At 46.3% G+C, this 17,881-nt stretch overlaps 1 protein-coding gene across 5 annotated transcripts in view; it reads right to left on the reverse strand.

Moving 5' to 3' along the window:
- ADCK1 (aarF domain containing kinase 1) overlaps positions 1–17,881 on the reverse strand; it is a 152,261-nt gene that overhangs the window by 124,994 nt on the left and 9,386 nt on the right. For 3 of the 5 annotated variants that reach the window (XM_039469307.2, XM_003924608.3, XM_074392937.1), the window contains exon 2: positions 544–689. In XM_039469307.2, coding sequence (XP_039325241.1) covers positions 544–678 — 135 coding nt within the window. In that variant the 5' untranslated portion in view covers positions 679–689. Of the gene's footprint in view, positions 1–543; positions 690–789; positions 905–1,289; positions 4,880–17,881 lie in introns of those variants that run through there. The other 2 variants (XM_074392935.1, XM_074392936.1) reach the window with 2 other exon arrangements.

Genomic DNA, 17,881 nt, shown 5'->3' on the forward strand with positions numbered 1-17,881 from the left:
CAGGATGATGTTCCTGTTGAGCCACTGGAGAAAACCTCTAAACACAAAATATGCAGCTCAGGTTATCTGTCAGTTTGGAGATTGGAAGGGATCCCCCAAAGTTCTCTGAGGCTTAGACCCTCTGGGTATGAATCCTGCATCAGGAACCATTCATCCTAGCTCACTGGAGAGAGATCAAGTTTTCTAGCAGAATTTAATCAAAACTGCACAGTCCTTGCAAGTGCATTTGCTGAAGAGCACAGCCCCTCTTGGTATATCACTAAAATAAGATACAGAACCTAAAATGTAAAGGCTTCATTCAGATCACAGATCCAGGGCAGTCCCATTCTATGCTATCTCAGATCACAGAGTTTCTGTATGGGAATAAAGAAATATGAGGACACACATCCATATGTGTACCCCTGTGCAGATGGAGCCTTTGCACATGTAAGGATACACAAGTTATCTCCACATATGTATGACAGGCATATCTATCTGCTACATGTATGAACACCTGCAAGTAATCCTGTAGCTTCTCTGCAACCCCCAAACAAGAAAACCTACCGTAGCAACGGCTCTGCCCACTCTGACAGCACCAAAGTCATTAGGATCCAAGTACTTGTTACTGTAGAGGTAGATGCCAGAGGCAGCAAGAGCCATGCTGGTCCACGAAGCAAGCTTGAGAGCCTTTCTGGCCATGTTCCCAGATCCTGCAGCAAAAAGGAAAGTTGAAAAAGAATAGCAGTTATGGGTTTCATAGTTAGTTAAACTGAGTTCAAATCCCAGCTCTACCACTTAAGATTGTATGACCTTGCCGGGCACGGTGGCTCACGCCTGTAATACTAGCACTTTGGGAGGCCGAGGTGGGTGGATAACCTGAGGTCAGGAGTTCAAGACCAGCCTGGCCATCATGGTGAAAGCTCGCCTTAAAAAAAATAAAATAAAATAAAATAAATTTAAATTTTAAAATTAAAAAAAAAAGATATGACCTTGGGTCATTTTGTTAATCTCACTAAGCCTTAGTTTCTTCGTTTGTAAAATAGGATTATACCTACCTCAAAAGTAGTTGGGATAAAATGAAATAATGTACATAAAATCCTTAGCACAGTAGCTGGGGCAAGTCAGTCCTCAAAGTCCTTCCTTCAACAGTGCCAGGCACTATTCTAGATATGGGGAGAGATAGTGACCAAAACGAAGTTCTTGCCCTCTTGGAGCTTACACAGATATATCACTACAAAACATCGGAGCTGGTATAAATGTATAAATGCTGGCAAGAAAAGCAGAGAGAGGCCGAGCACAGTGGCTCATACCTGTAAACCCAGCTCTTTGAGAGGCCAAAGTAGGCAGATAGCTCGAGTCCAGAAGTCCCACAGCAGCCTGGGCAATAAGGCAAAACCCGTCCCTACTAAAAATACAAAACAGTAGCCAGGTATTGTGGCATGTGCCTGTGGTCCCAGCTACTCAGGAGGCAGAGGTGGGAGGATGGTGTGAGCCTGGGAGAAGGAGACTGCAGTGAGCTGAGATCATGCCACTACACTCCAGCCTGTGTGACAGCCAGACCCTGTTAAAAAAGAAAGCAAAGAGGGCAAGGGGAATCAGGAGGGAGGAAGACTGTCACTTTAGAAGCAAAGCTGAAGAGCATGTTAACCATCGCTACTGTGTCTATCACAATGCCACCATGCACATACAGGCGTCATTAGCCCTCTATGTCCAGGTCAAAAGTGGTCAGGCCACAGCCAAAATGGCAGCTGCTCAGGAGCAGCCAGGTGAGCCCTCGGTGTCTAGCTGATTTTCAAAACATTTACTTTGGTTACAGAAGATTATCCCTTGTCTTGAATGGACGCTCCTTGAGGACAAACACCATAACTCTCACTACCCTGCCCTCTCACAGTCTGTGGAGTGCTTTACAGTTAGGGGATTAATGCATATCTGCTGATTTGATCTGTTCAAACTCAAACTCACTGTCAATGCGACCTTTCCCCACCCTACTTGTGCTCAGTCCCCCAGGTGGCTGCACAGTCGTTCCTTGGGGCCAGGACACCCAACAGGCTGCCTCTCCTTCAATTCCTGAGCATTTTATATCAGACTAAAGTCCTTGACCACCGCTGCAGCTGCCAGGAGAGAGGTGCCACACAACCAAGAGGTGCACACCACCAAGCCACCTGCATGTGCCAGCCTTGCAAGCCTTGTACCCTCATCCCTCTGCTCTGGAATGAGTCTGCCTGTCACCTCCCTGCTCTATGCCTGTTTCCCCTTTGTATGGAAACTATTATTATAAACAAGCCTATCTTCATTTTATTTTTTTTGAAACAGGGTCTTGCTCTGTCACCCAGGCTGGAGTGCAGTGGCACAATATCGGCTCACTCCAACCTCTGCCTCCCAGATTCAAGTGATTCTCCTGCCTCAGCCTCCTGAGTAGCTGGGATTACAGGTGGCCATCACCACGCCCAGCTAATTTTTGTATTTTTAGTATTTTGTATGTTGTCTAGGCTGGTCTCAAACTCCCACCCTCAGGCAATCCACCTGCCTCAGCCTCCCAAAGTGCTGGGATTACAGGTGTGAGCCACCACACTTGGCTCATTTTCTTTAATGTCTACTTTGACTCTTGCCTCATAATATAGCCACAGTTTTTTTACATTTTTATTTATTTATTTCAGAGAAAGGGTCTCCCTCTGTTGCCCAGGCTGGAGTGCAGTGCCATGATCATAGCTCACTGTAACCTCAAACTCCTGGGTTCAAGCAATCCTTCTGCCATAGCCCCCCAAGTAGCTGGGACTACAGGTCATGTCACTGAGTTTGGCTAATTTTTTTTAAATTTTCTGTAGAGACAGGGTCTTGCTAGGTTACCCAGGCTAGGCTCCAACTCTTCTCCAACTCTTGAGCTCAAGTGATCCTCCCACTTCAGCCTCTCAAAGCTCTGGGATTATAGGCATGAGCCACTGTGCCCAAACCACAGATCTCAGTTCACTGCAACCCCAGCCTTCTGGGTTCAAGCAATTCTCCTGCCTCAACCTCAGGCCTGCATCACCATGCCCAGCTAATTTTTGTATTTTAGTAGAGATGGGGTTTCACCATGTTGGCCAGGCTAGTCTTGAACTTCTGACCTCAGGTGATCTGCCCACCTCAGCCTCCCAAAGTGCTGGGATTATAGGCATGAGCCACTGTGCCTGACCCATTCTTTTATTTTCAACTTACGTTTTATACTGTTTCTCCATGCAACTTATAACTGATTTTTTTCTGTTTGCAATTAATATTTTATATATTTGGACTTAAACTGACCATCTTCCTCGATGCTTTCTATTTCTCCAACCTGTTCTTCTGTCCTTTCTTGTTTCTTTCTGGACTTAGTACTTTTCATAATCTATAGTCATTTCAGGAAAAACTCTCAAAGTGTTTTTCCTCTGCTCTCATACTGTCACAGAAATCATCAACACAGAAGACTTCTGTGACCAAGTGTGTGGGTTTTTCCTCACACACCAACCAGCAGACACCAGATGGGTGTTCTCCAGTACAATCCCGACACCATCTACTACCTGGAGATGGTATCAGATCCCCGACGGGTGGAGGGCCCGGTCCCCAAGACTGCATCCCTCACTTCCCCCAACAACATCAGTGACAAGTCCAGGTCTCTGGAACTTCGACCAACCAACTTCAAGTTGGAGTTCCCACAACCCCTTCTTTGGGTTCAATTAAGTTGCTGCAGCAACTCAGAACTCAGGTACACACTTACGTTTGCTGGCTTTTTATAAAGGAGATTGCAAAAGATACTGATGAACAGATATGCAGGAGGAGTTACAGAAAAGGGCATGAAGGTTCCAGGACTTCTTCAGGCGTACCACACTCCGTGAATCTCCAAGTGCTCAACTATCCAGAGGCTCTGTGAACCCAGTCCTCTTGGGTTCTTCAGTTTTCAAGGAAGTTTCATGACGTCAGCATTCCTTCCCTGGGTGTATAGGGCAGGACCCACTCTAGGGAGGGGCTTAAAACCCACAATCAGAGAGGTGGGGAAAGACCATGCTCCAGCCTTAGGGCAGGCAAAAGGAGGGCATGAAAGAGATTCTGATTCCTGAGGCCTGCCCCTGAGGCCTAACACACCCAACATTAAAACAGAAACTGTGGGAGTTATGAATCAGGAACAGCAGACAAAAACCAATAAATATAATAACACCACAATAGTCCTTACGTATAATTCCATTGCTCTTGCCTTTGGAACCTTCATTTCCTAATCTAGTATTTCTTTTTTTTTTTTTGAGATGGAGTTTCGCTCTTGTTACCCAGGCTGGAGTGCAATGGCGCGATCTCGGCTCACGGCAACCTCCGCCTCCTGGGTTCAGGCAATTCTCCTGCCTCAGCCTCCTGAGTAGCTGGGATTACAGGCACGCGCCACCATGCACAGCTACTTTTTTGTATTTTTAGTAGAGACGGGGTTTCACCATGTTGACCAGGATTGTCTCGATCACTTGACCTTGTGATCCACCCGCCTCGGCCTCCCAAAGTGCTGGGACTACAGGCTTGAGCCACCGGGCCCGGCTAGTATTTCTAAAGTATAATCAGAGCAACATATGAAAAAATATTAGCCTAGGTGCCATTTCAAAAATGCAGATTCCTGAGCCAAGAGAGGTGGCTCACGCCTGTAATCCTAACACTCTGGGAGGCCCAGGCAGGCAGATCTCTAGAGGTCAGGAGTTCCAGACCAGCCTGGCCAACATGGTGAAACCCCATCTGCATTAAAATTAGCTGGATGTGGAGGCACACATCTGCAGTCCCAGCTACTTGGGAGGCTGAGACAGGAGAGTCGCTTGAACCCAGGAGGCGGAGGTTGCAGTGAGCTAAGATTGCACCACTGCACTCTAGCCTGGGCTGCAGAACAAGGCTCCATCTCAAAAATTAATAATAATAATTATATATATACATATATATACATATATATATATATATATATATATATATGTATATATATATATATATATATATATATGTATATATATATGTGTGCCTGGCTGGGGTTAGTGACTCACACCTATAATCCCAGCACTTTGGGAGGCTACCAGGGGAGGATTGTTTGAGTCCAGGAGTTCAAGATCAGCCTAGGGAAGAAAGGTAGACCCCATCTCTACAGAAAATGTAAACATTAGCCTGGAGTGACAGCCTACACCTATAAGTACGAGCTACTCAAAATGCTGAGGTAGGAGGATCCCTTGAGCCTAGGAGGTCAAGGCTGCAATAAGTCATGATCACCTCACTGCATTCTAGCCTGGGCAACAGAGCAAAACCCTGTTTCAAAAAAAAAGACAAAACAAAATTCTTAAACATTTTATAAAATGTAGATTCCTCAACCAGTCTTGGTGGCTCACACCTGTAATCCCAGCATTTTGGGACTCCAAGGTGAGCAGACCACTTCAGGTCAGGAACTTGAGACCAGCCTGACCAACATGATGAAAAAAAATTAGCCAGGCATGATGTCACGTGCCTCTGTAATCCTAGCTACTCATGAGGCTGAGGCCGGAGGATTGCTTGAACCTGGGAGAGAGAAGTTGCAGTGAGCTGAGATCATGCCACTGCACTCCATCCTGGGTGACAGAATGAGACTTCACCTCCAAAAAAAAATAAAAATAAAAAAATTTTTTTAAATGTTAATAAAGGCCGGGCGCGGTGGCTCACGCCTGTAATCCCAGCACTTTGGGAGGCGAACGCAGGTGGATCACGAGGTCAGAAGATTGAGACCATCCTGGTCAACATGGTGAAACCCCATCTCTACTAAAAATACAAAAAATTAGCTGGGCATGGTGGCGCGTGCCTGTCATCCCAGCTACTCAGGAGGCTGAGACAGGAGAATTGCCTGAACCCAGGAGGCGGAGGTTGCCGTGAGCCGAGATCGCGCCATTACCCTCCAGCTTGGGTAACAAGAGCAAAACTCCATATCAAAAAAAAAAAAAAAATGTTAATAAAATAAAGAAATGTAGATTCCTGGAGTCCACTCCATGGGCCACTGAACTATTAACTCTAGGGGTAAGACTCAGGAACCTGCATTTTAATAAGATAACAAGTGATTTGCCTGAAGGCTCATGTTTATTATCTGTTTGTCTGTTTGAGAGAGTCTCTCTCTGTCACCAGGCCTGAGTGCAATCTCCGCCTCCCTGCAACCTCTGCCTCCTGGGTTCAAGTGATTCTCCTGCCTCAGCCTCACAAGTAGCTGGGATTACAGAGGCACATGACACCACATCTGGATAACATTTTTTGGTTTTTGTATTTTGGGGGGGATTACAGGCACCGTGCCACCACACCCAGCTAATTTTTTTGTATTTTTAGAGACAGGGTTTCACCATGTTGGCCAACAATAGTCTCAATCTCTTGACCTCATGATTTGCCTGCCTAAGCCTCCCAAAGTGCTGGGATTACAGGCATGAGCCACTGTGCCCCGCCAAAAGCTCAAGTTTGAGAGCCACACTTCTTTTTTTTTTTTTTTTTTTTTTTGAGATGGAGCTCCTGGGTTCAAGTGATGCTCCTGTCTCAGCCTCCAGAGTGGGCTAATATTTGTTGTAAAGACAAGATTTCGCCATCTGTTCAGGCTGGTCTCCAGCTACTGGGCTCAAACGATCCACCCACCTTGGCCTCCCAAAGTGCTGAGATTACAGATGTGAGGTACCATGCCCAGCCAGCATTTATTGTTTTCAGTAAAGAGAGGCTCTGTTGTCTACCAATGGGTCAGAAAATAAAAAGCGGTCGGGCACAGTGGCTCACACCTATAACCCCAGCACTTTGGGAGGCCAAGGTGGGAGGATTGCTAAGCCCAGAAGTTTGAGACCAGCCTGAGCAACATAGCAAAACCCCATCTCTACAAAAAATACAAAAGTCAACCAGGTATGATAGCATGCACCTGTTGTCCTAGGTACTTGGGAGGATGAGGTGTGAGAATTGCTTCAGCCTGGGAGGCAAAAGTTGCAGTGAGCTGAGATTGCGCCACTGCACGCCAGCCTCAGAGACACAGTGAGACCCTGTCTCAGAAAAAAAAAAAAAATTTTTTTTTTTTTTTCAAAGAGGCCAGGTGTGGTGGCTCACACCTATAATCCCAGCACTTTGGGAGGCCAAGGCAAGTGGATCACCTGAGGTCAGGAGTTCCAAGACCAGTCTGGTCAACATGGTGAAACTTGGGTCTCCACTAAAAATACAAAAATTAGCCGAGCATTATGGCATGCACCTGTAGTTTCAGTTACTCAAGAGGCTGGAGGCAGGAGAATCACTTGAATCCAGAGGCAGAGGTTACAGTGAGCCAAGATCGCACCACTGCACACTCCAGCCTAGGTGACAGCATGAGACTACTCAAAAAAAAGGGGGTAAAAAAAGAGAGGCTTTGCTGAAATTTGTATTCATCAGTGAAACTATCCCCCAAAAATAGGCCTCCCTTCCCCAACACCAGATGACTGTATTCACTCTACGAGGGTAACTACAGGCAATTATTTTTAAGGAAATAATTTAAGAAACTCAGGCCAGGTGCAGTGGCTCATGCCTATAATCCCAGCACTTTGCAGGCACATCACGAGGTCAGGAGTTAGAGACCAGCCTAGCCAACATGGTGAAACCCGTCTCTACTAATAATACAAAAAATTAGCTGAGTGTGGTGGTGCATGTCTGTAATCCCAGCTACTCAGGAGGCTGAGGCAGGAGAATCACTTGAACCCTGGAAGCAGAGGCTGCAGTGAGCCAAGATCATGCCACTGCACTCCAGCCTGGACAACAGAGTGAGACTCTTATCTCAAAAAAAAGAAAGAAAGAAAAAGAAGGCTGGGCGCGGTGGCTCAAGCCTGTAATCCCAGCACTTTGGGACGCGAGGCGGGTGGATCATGAGGTCAAGAGATCAAGACCATCCTGGTCAACATGGTGAAACCCCGTCTCTACTAAAAAAATACAAAAAAAAAATTAGCTGGGCATGGTGGCACGTGCCTGTAATCCCAGCTACTCAGGAGGCTGAGGCAGGAGAATTGCCTGAACCCAGGTGACGGAGGTTGCGGTGAGCCGAGATCGCGCCATTGCACTCCAGCCTGGGTAACAAGAGCGAAACTCCGTCTCAAAAAAAAAAAAAAAAAAAGAAAGGAAAAGAAAAAGAAAAGGAAAAATTAGCCAGGCGTGGTGGCAGATGCCTGTAACCCCAACTACTCAGGAGGCTGAGGCAGGAGAATAGCTTGAACCCAGAAGATGGAGGTTGAAGTGAGCCAAGATTGGGCTACTGCACTCTAGCCTGGGCAACAGAACAATACTTGTCTCAAAAATAAATTAATATAATACCATATAATATGCTGGCTAATCTTAGTTCTATCTTTGGCCCTTATTCATTCATTCACTGACTTCTATTATCAAATGTTGACTTATAAGACGCACTTTGGAGACATGCGTCAAAAACATTTTTTTTTTCTTTTTTTTTTTCTTTTTTTGAGACAGGGTCTGGCTGTGTTGCCCAAGCTGGAGTGTAGTAACTCGATCACTATAGCTTCAAACTCCTGTCCACAAGGGACCCTCCTGCCTCAGCCTCTGGAGTACCTGAGATTAGAGGCACATGCTGCCAGGCCTGGCTAATTTTTTTTTTCTCTCAAGAGAAGCTGAGATGCTCTCACTATATTGCCTAGGCTGGTCTTGAACTTCTGTGCTCAAGCCATCCTTCAGCCTTGGCCTCCCAAAGTGCTGAGATTACAAGTGTGAGCACACCAGGTCTCAGACATTTGTTTATTTTATAAACGCCTCTTGAGCTATTTTTTTTATGGGGGAGCTCATCTATCAGTTCAATGCAATTCCAATCAAATTTCCAATAGAATTTGTTCTGGATCTTCACAAACTAAAGTGTATATGAAAACACAAAGGGTAGTGCAGTGGCTCATGCCTATAATCCCAGCACTCTGGGAGGCCAAAGCGGGTGGATCACTTGAAGTCAGGAGTTCAAGACCAACCTGGACAATATGGCAGGACCCCATGTCTACTAAAAATACAGAAATTACCCAGGTGTTGTGGTGCATTCCTGTAGTTCCAGCCACTCAGAAGGCTGAGGTAGGAGAATCCTTAAACCCGGGAGGCAAAGGTTGCAGTGAGCTGAGACCGTACCACTGTACTCTAGCCTGGGCAACAGAGCAAGACTTCATTTCAAAAAAAAAAAAAAAAAAAAAGACCAGGTGTGGTGGCTCACACCTGTAATCTCAGCACTTTGGGAGGCTGAGGCAGGCGGATCACCTGAGGTCAGGAGTTCAAGACCAGCCTGACCAACATGGAGAAATCCTGTCTCTACTAATAATACCAAATTAGCCAGTCATAGTGGCACATGCCTGTAATCCCCAGCTACTCAGGAGGCTGAGGCAAGAGAATTGCTTGAATCCAGGGGGCGGAAGTTGCAGAAAGCAGAGACTGCACCATTGCACTCCAGCCTGGGTAACAAGAACGAAAAACTCCATCTCCAAAAAAATAATAATAATAATAAATAAAAAATAAAACATAAAAAACTAATTTATTTTCCAAAACAAATGCTCAATCTCTAGCCCTACTACTGGGATCAGTTCCTATTTCTGCAAGAATGACATTGTGACTTTGTAAATAAAAAGAATATTCAGCCATGCATAGTGGCTCACCCCTGTAACTCCAGCACTTTGGGAGGCCAAGGTAGGCAGATCATTTGAGCCCAGAAGTTCGAGACCAGCCTGGCCAACATGGCAAAGCCCTATCTCTACTAAAAATACAAAAATTTGCCAGGCATGGTGGCTCACCCCTGTAAACTCAGCTACTCCGGTGGCTAAAGCATAAGAATTGCTTGAACTGGGACGCAGAAGTTGCAGTGAGCCAAGATCACTCTACTGCACTCCAGCCTGAGCAAAAGAATAAAACTCCGTCTCAAAAAAAAAAAAAAAATAGAATATGCAGTAGTATGCACAATAGCTAAGACGTAGAAACAACTAAGTGTCCACCCACAAATGGATAAAGAAATTGTGGAATACACACACACACACACACACACACACACACAGTGGAATATTACCCAGCCATAAAAAGGAAGGAAGACTGCCATTGGTGCCCACATGGATGAACCTAGAGAACGTTTTCTTTTTTTTTTTTTTTTTTTTTTAAAGACAGGGTTTCACCATGTTGGTCAGGCTGGTCTTGAACTCCTGACCTCAGGTGCTCCGCCCACCTTGGCCTCCAAAGTGCTTGGATTACAGGCCTGAGCCACCACGCCCAGCCTGAGAACATTTTCTTTTTTTTTTTTTTAAATGGAGTTTTGGCCGGGCATGGTGGTTCACGCTCGTAATCCCAGCACTTTGGGAGGCCGAGGCAGGTAGATTACCTGAGGTCAGCTTTTCAAGACCAACCTGGCCAACATGGTGAAACCCTGTCTCTAGAAAAAATAATAATAATAAATAATTAATTAATTAATAATAAATGAAGATGGGGTTTCACCATGATGGCCAGGCTGGTCTTGAACTCCTGACCTCAGGTGATCCACCTGTCTCGGGCTCCCAAAGTGCTAGGATTACCGGCGTGAGCCACCGCGCCCGGCCGAGAGCATTTTCTGAAGTGAAGTAAGCCAGACACAAAAAGACAAATACTGCATGACAAGAGATGCTGGAGAGGATATGGAGAAATAGGAGCACTCTTACACAGCTGGTGGGAGTGTAAATTAGTTCAACCATTGTGGAAGACAGTGTGCGATTTCTCAGGGACCTAGAAGTAGAAATTCTATTTGACTCAGCAATCCCTTTTTTTTTTTTTTTTTTTTTTTTTTTGAGATGGAGTTTTGCTCTTGTTACCCAGGCTGGAGTGCAATGGCACCATCTCAGCTCACCACAACCTCCGCCTCCTGGGTTCAGGCAATTCTGCCTCAGCCTCCTGAGTAGCTGGGACTACAGGCATGCACCACCATGCCCAGCTAATTTTTTGTATTTTTTGTAGAGACAGGGTTTCACCATGTTGACCAGGATGGTCTCGATCTCTTGACCTCGTGATCCACCCACCTCGGCCTCCCAAAGTGCTGGGATTACAGGCGTGAGCCACCACGCCCAGCCAACCCAGCAATCCCATTACTGGGTATATACCCAAAGAACTACAAATCCTTCTACTATAAAGACACATGCACACGTATGTTCATTGCAGCCCTGTGTACAACAGCAAAGACCTGGAACCAACCCAAATGCCCATCAATGATAGACTGGACAAAGAAAATGTGGCACATACACACCATGGAATACTATGCAGCCATTAAAAACGATGAATTCATGTCCCTTGTAGGGACATGGATGAATCTGGAAACCATCATTCTCAGCAAACTGACACAGAACAGAAAATCAAACACTGTATGTTCTCACTCAGAGGTGGGTGCTGAACAATGAGAACACATGGACACAGGGAGAGGAGCATCACGCCCTGGGGTCAGTTGTGGGGGGCTAGGGGAGGGGCAGTGGGGGGTGAGGAGGGTGGAGAGAGATAACTCGGGGAAAAATGTCAGATATAGATGATGGGGGAATGGAGGCAGCAAACCACCTTGCAGTGTGTGTGTACCTATGCAACAATCCTGCATGATCTGCATAGGTACCCCAGAACCTAACACAATTTAAAAAAAAAAAAAAAGCTAGAAAATGGCCGAGTACAGTGGCTCATGCCTGTAATCCCAGCACTTTGGGAGGCCGAGGCGGGTGGATCACGAGGTCGAGAGATCGAGATCATCCTGGTCAACATGGTGAAACCCCGTCTCTACTAAAAATACAAAAAATTAGCTGGGCATGGTGGCGCGTGCCTGTAATCCCAGCTACTCAGGAGGCTGAGGCAGGAGAATTGCCTGAACCCAGGAGGCGGAGGTTGCGGTGAGCCGAGATCGCGCCATTGCACTCCAGCCTGGGTAACAAGAGCGAAACTTCATCTCAAAAAAAAAAAAAAAAAAAAGCTAGAAAATAATAAAACCTTGCTTTCTAGCATGCTCTTTATTTCCTTGATATTTCTCTTTATTTTATGAAAATTTCCCTGTCCCCATTTTATTATGGCAATATTTTAATAAGCTGAGGATTCTTTTTGGGTTTTGTTGTTGTTGTTGTTTTTCTTTTTTTTTTTTTTTTTTTTTGAGATGGAGTTTCACTCTTGTTACCCAGGCTGGAGTGCAATGGCGCGATCTCGGCTCACCGCAACCTCCGCCTCCTGGGTTCAGGCAATTCTCCTGCCTCAGCCTCCTGAGTAGCTGGGATGACAGGCACGCGCCACCATGCCCAGCTAATTTTTTGTATTTTTAGCAGAGACGGGGTTTCACCATGTTGACCAGGATGGTCTCGATCTCTTGAGCTTGTGATCCTCCCAAAGTGCTGGGATTACAGGCGTGAGCCACCACGCCCGGCCTTGTTGTTGTTGTTGTTGTTATTCTTGTTGTTGTTGAGACACGGGTTTACTGTGCCACCCAGGCTGGAATGCAGTGGTGCAATTGCAGATCACTGCAGCCTTGACCTCCTGGGCTCAAGCAATCCTCCCACCTCAGCTCCCAAAGTAGCTGGAACCATAGGCACAAATCCCCAAGCCCAGCTAATATTTTTTATATCACTTTTGTAGAGATGGGGTGTCTCTATGTTGCCCAGGTTGGTCTCGAACTCCTGGCCTCAAATGATCTTCCCACTTCAGTCTCCCAAAGTGCTGGGATTACAGGCGTGAGCCACTGCATCTGGGCAAGGATTCTTTTTGGACAAGAAAGTGTACTGACTGACATCATGTACTCTGGAGTCTGATCAGCCCGGGTTTGAGGCCACTTATGAACTGGGTGATCATAGGCAAGCTGCTAAATCTTCTGAACCTCGTGATGGTTATGGCTTGATAGAGTGGTGAGAAATGAGATAAATCATGTAAAATGCTTAGCAAGGTGTCACCTACACAGTAAGAACTCCAGAGTGGCAGATGCTATTATCCTCCATTATTAGTGTTAGTAGTATTATCATTATTATTACTTCCTCACCCAATGCCAGGCTTTAACCAATGCTCCCCTGACTATCAGCTCCCAGAGGAATTCTGCACACCCTACTTCCAACATTCCATCTGGCCCCCACTTAACTCAACCCTTTCTCCTTGTTCTCTGCACTCAGCCTGCAGTATTTTCTGCTGAAAGGGGCAACAGGCTCACCCTCTACTTTGTTTCCACCAAGACACAGGTTCCTAATCAGATCCAGAAGCCAACCTTAAATTAGACTGAGTGACTTCAGCTCCATACACAGCTTCCTTCTCCAGTCAAGATCATGGGAGTGATCCAGGGACCCTTCCTGTGAGCATCCAGAGAAGCCCACATTAAGAAGGCAGTATGAAGCCACCGTGGGTAAAGAACACAGCCTCTGGTCACCTTAAGTAAGTCACAACTTCTTGCAGCCTCTACACAATTATCTATGAAGGGGAGTTCTTGGGAGTACCCACCTTCTTCGAGATGAGATTTTGAGGCATAGAAGGAAAAAAAGTATCTACCTTCTAGGGTCATTGTAAGAATTAACTGGCCAGGAATGGTGGCTCATGACTATAAGCCCAGCACTTTGGGAGGCCAAGGTGGGAGGGTTATTTGAGTCCTGGAGTTCGAGACTAGCCTGAAGAACACAGCAAGACCTCACCTCTACAAACAATAAAAAGTTAGCTGGTCATGGTTGTGTGTCCCTGATCTCCCAGCTACTCGGGAGGCTGAGGTGGGAGGATCACTTGAGCCTGGAAGGTCAAGGTTGCAGTGAGTGTAGTGATGCCTGCCACTGTACTTACCCTAGACAACAGAGCAAGATATAAAAAAGTCATTAACTGAATGTTGTCTTAAGGCAATGCCTGACACACCCAGTAAACGAGATTCTCCTGTAATTTTTTTTTTTTTTTTTTTTTTTTTTTTTTTTTTTTTTTTTTTGAGACAGAGTCTTACTCTGTCACCCAGGCTGGAGTGCAGTGGTGTAATCTTGGCTCACTGAAACCACCGCCTTTTGGGTTCAAGCAATTCTCCTGCCTCAGCCTCCCGAGTAGCTGGGACTACAGGCACAAGCCACCATGCCCGGCTAATTTTTTTTGTATTTTTATTAGAGATGAGGTTTCACCACATTGGTCAGGCTGGTTTCAAACTCCAGGCCTCAAGTGATCCTCCCAACTTGGCCTCCCTAAGTGCTAGGATTACAATGTAAGCCACCACGCCCAGCCTCTCTTGCAATTTTAAACCTCATTACCTCATTTCTTTATCTCTGAAAAGCCAAAGAGCTTATGTACAACTTCTAGCACCTAAGGAACCAGGATTTGGCATAACCTCAAACAATTAATAAACAGGGATGCTGAGCACAGTGGCTCACACAATTCCAGCACTTTAGGAGACCAGCAGGTGGATCACTTAAGGTCAGGAGTTCGAGACCAGCCTGGCCAATATGGTGAAACTGTCTCTACTAAAATTACAAAAATTAGCTGGTCATAGTGGTAGGCTTCTGTAATCCCAGCTACTCAGGAGGCTGAGGCAGGAGAACTGCTTGAACCCAGGAGGTGGTAGCAGTGAGCCAAGAGGGTGCCACTGCACTCTGGCCTGGGCAACAAGAGCAAAACTATGTCTCAAAAACTATTTTTTTTTTAATTAAAAAATAAAAACAGGCCGGGTACAGTGGCTCACGCCTGTAATCCCAGCACTTCGGGAGGCTGAGGCAGGCGATTCACCTGAGGTCAGGAGTTCAAGACCAGCCTGGCCAACATGGTGAAACCCCATCTTAAAATAAATAAAAATAATAATAATAAATAAAAATAATAAATAAATAAATAAAAATAGGCCGGGCACAGTAGCTCACACTTGTAATCCCAGCACTTTGGGAGGCCGAGGCAGGTGGGCCATGAGGTCAACAGATCGAAAGCATCCTGGCCAACATGGTGAAACCCCCTCTCTCCTAAAAAACACAAAAATTAGCTAGGTGTGGTGGCATGTGCCTATAGTCCTAGCTACTCAGGAGGCTGAGGCAGGAGAAATGCTTGAACCCAGGAGGCAGAGGTTGCAATGAGCCAAGATCGTGCCACTGCACTCTAGCCTGGCAGCTGGCGACAGAACAAGACTCTGCCTCAAATAAATAAATAAATAAATAAAAATAAACAGAGGAAATAGGCCATGATATCTTGCCTGAACTACTCAACCACTCACCATTCCAACCTGACTTCCCCACATCCCGTCTAACCTTCACTCTGCCATTCAAGTTATCATGGTCATCCTCAAGTGTATTTATACCATCCCTATCACCTCTCCACCTACCACAAAGCCCAAATTCCTTGCAAGACACTCAAGACCCACCAAATTCTCATCCCAACTTACCTTTCCAGCCTTTATCAACCAAAATGTATCTCCACACTCAATCCCTCATTATCCTTCCATGGTTTTTGTTAGCCAATCACTCAGAATTCTTCATTCATTCCTTACTAGTCTCATTATAAACTACTTTCATCAGTAATGATCCAGTCTTGTATCTGCCACTAGATGCAAAGGGAAGAATCTGCTGACAAATAAATGAATAAATAAGTGTGGTGGGCCGGGCGCGGTGGCTCAAGCCTGTAATCCCAGCACTTTGGGAGGCTGAAGCGGGTGGATCACGAGGTCAAGAGATCGAGACCATCCTGGTCAACATGGTGAAACCCCGTCTCTACTAAAAATACTAAAAATTAGCTGGGCATGGTGGCGTGTGCCTGTAATCCCAGCTACTCAGGAGGCTGAGGCAGGAGAATTGCCTGAACCCAGGAGGCGGAGGTTGCGGTGAGCCGAGATTGCGCCATTGCACTCCAGCCTGGGCAACAAGAGCGAAACTCCGTCTCAAAAAAAAAATAATAAGCCGGGCGCGGTGGCTCAAGCCTGTAATCCCAGCACTTTGGGAGGCTGAGGCGGGTGGATCACGAGGTCAAGAGATCGAGACCATCTCGATCAACATGGTGAAACCCCATCTCTACTAAAAATACAAAAAATTAGCTGGGCATGGTGGCGCATGCCTGTAATCCCAGCTACTCAGGAGGCTGAGGCAGGAGAGTTGCCTGAACCCAGGAGGCGGAGGTTGCGGTGAGCCGAGATCGCGCCATTGCACTCCAGCCTGGGTAACAAGAGCGAAACTCCGTCTCAAAAAAAAAAAACAAAAAAAAAAAAACAAAAAAAAAAAAAACAAAAAAAAAATAATAATAATAATAATAATAATAAGTGTGGTGGGCCGGGTGTAGTGCCTGTAATCCAACACTTTGGGAGGCCAAAGCAGGCAGATCACCTCAGGTCAGGAGTTCGAGACCAGCATGGCCAATATGGTGAAACCCCATCTCTACTAAAAATACAAAAGTTAGCAAGGCATGGTGGCAGACGCCCATAATCCCAGCTACTCGGGAGGTTGAGGCAGGAGAATCACTTGAACCTGGGAGGTGGAGGTTGCAGTGAGCCAAGATTGCGCCATCGCAATCCAGCTGAGGCAACAAGAGTGACACCCTGTCACACACACACACACACAAAAGTGTAGTGAATGTCTATAATTTTATGTTGCCTTGACATCCACTTTGAACATTGCTTTAACTTTCTAAGGCCAGAGGCATGTCAAACCCTTGACAATTTCCATTTCTCTACCTCTTTCCAGTTCCTCCATGTGATGGATCCAGACACCTGGCTTAGAAAATGCTTCCTGGTGACCACTGCCCTCTGGGACAGCTACCTACAACCTACTTTAATCACCCCACTGACCTGCACACTCTGCATGGACTATGCAAATACACCACAGTGACAACCCTTCAGTCACTGTGTGACTCCACAGAACTCATGCCTGCTTATCATGAACCCACCAATTAGAACTCCCCATGAGAAATCTGCTTGGCTAACATTCTGAACTCCAAAACAGGCTTTGGTACACAGGTCGCCTCTCCTGCTCTCTCTCTCCTCCTCACCCCCACCCACCTGCTGATTGAACTACCTGCTGTCTCCAGGCTTCCCATCCGCCCTCATGGGCACCCTCTTCTCCAGTTGATCTGTCAGGGAAGGCTTCTGTTATTTTGTGTGTTTTGTGGTACTGCCTGTGTCTGTGTGTCTCTTGACCAACATTCCTGAAGCCAACTTCTGTCCTAGTCAGGTCTCTCTTAGAGAGTGGCTATCCTAGGCCAGGCGTGGTGGCTCATGCCTATCATCCCAGCACTCTGGGAGGCTGAGGTGGATCACCTGAGGTCAGGAGTTCGAGACCAGCCTGGTCAACATGGGGAAACCTCATCTCTACTAAAAATACAAAAATTAGCTGGGCATGGTGGTATACACTGTAATTGTAGCTACTCAGGAGGCTGAGGCAGGAGAATCACTTGAAGCTGGGAGGTGGAGGTTGCAGTGAGCCAAGATCACACCATGGCACTCCAGCCTGGGCAACAGAGTGAGACTGTGTCCCCCCCAAAAAAAGAGTGACTATCTTAAGCCAGGTGCAGTGGCTCACACCTATAATCCCAACACTTTGGGAGGCCAAGACGGGTGAGGTGAGGAGTTTCAGACCAGCCTGGGCAACATGGTAAAACACCATCTCTACTAAGAATACAAAAATTAGCTCGGTATAAGGGTGTCCACCTGTAGTCCCAGATACTCAGGAGGCTGAGGCACGAGAATCGCTTAAACCCAGGAGGAGGAGGTTTCAGTGAACTGTAATCATGCCACTGTACTCCAGCCTGGGTGACAAAGCGAGACTTCATCTAAAAAAAAAATTAAAAGAGTGGCTATCTTGGTGAGAATAACCTGGACACAGGTCAGACAAGCCACAGGGCATCTGCCAGTGTAAACAAGTGAAAACCTAGGCACAAGTCAGACACAGGCGTTAGGCTGTCCAGCAGGGTAAAGATGTACTGCACAAAAGGCATACTGTAAGAGTCCACAACCTAAGCCCTTGGATTCCAGGCGGGGCAGAGCTAGATCTCTCTCCGGAGAGAG

Source organism: Saimiri boliviensis, chromosome 2 (genome assembly GCF_048565385.1).
Source record: "Saimiri boliviensis isolate mSaiBol1 chromosome 2, mSaiBol1.pri, whole genome shotgun sequence".
Taxonomy (NCBI): Eukaryota; Metazoa; Chordata; class Mammalia; order Primates; family Cebidae; genus Saimiri; species Saimiri boliviensis.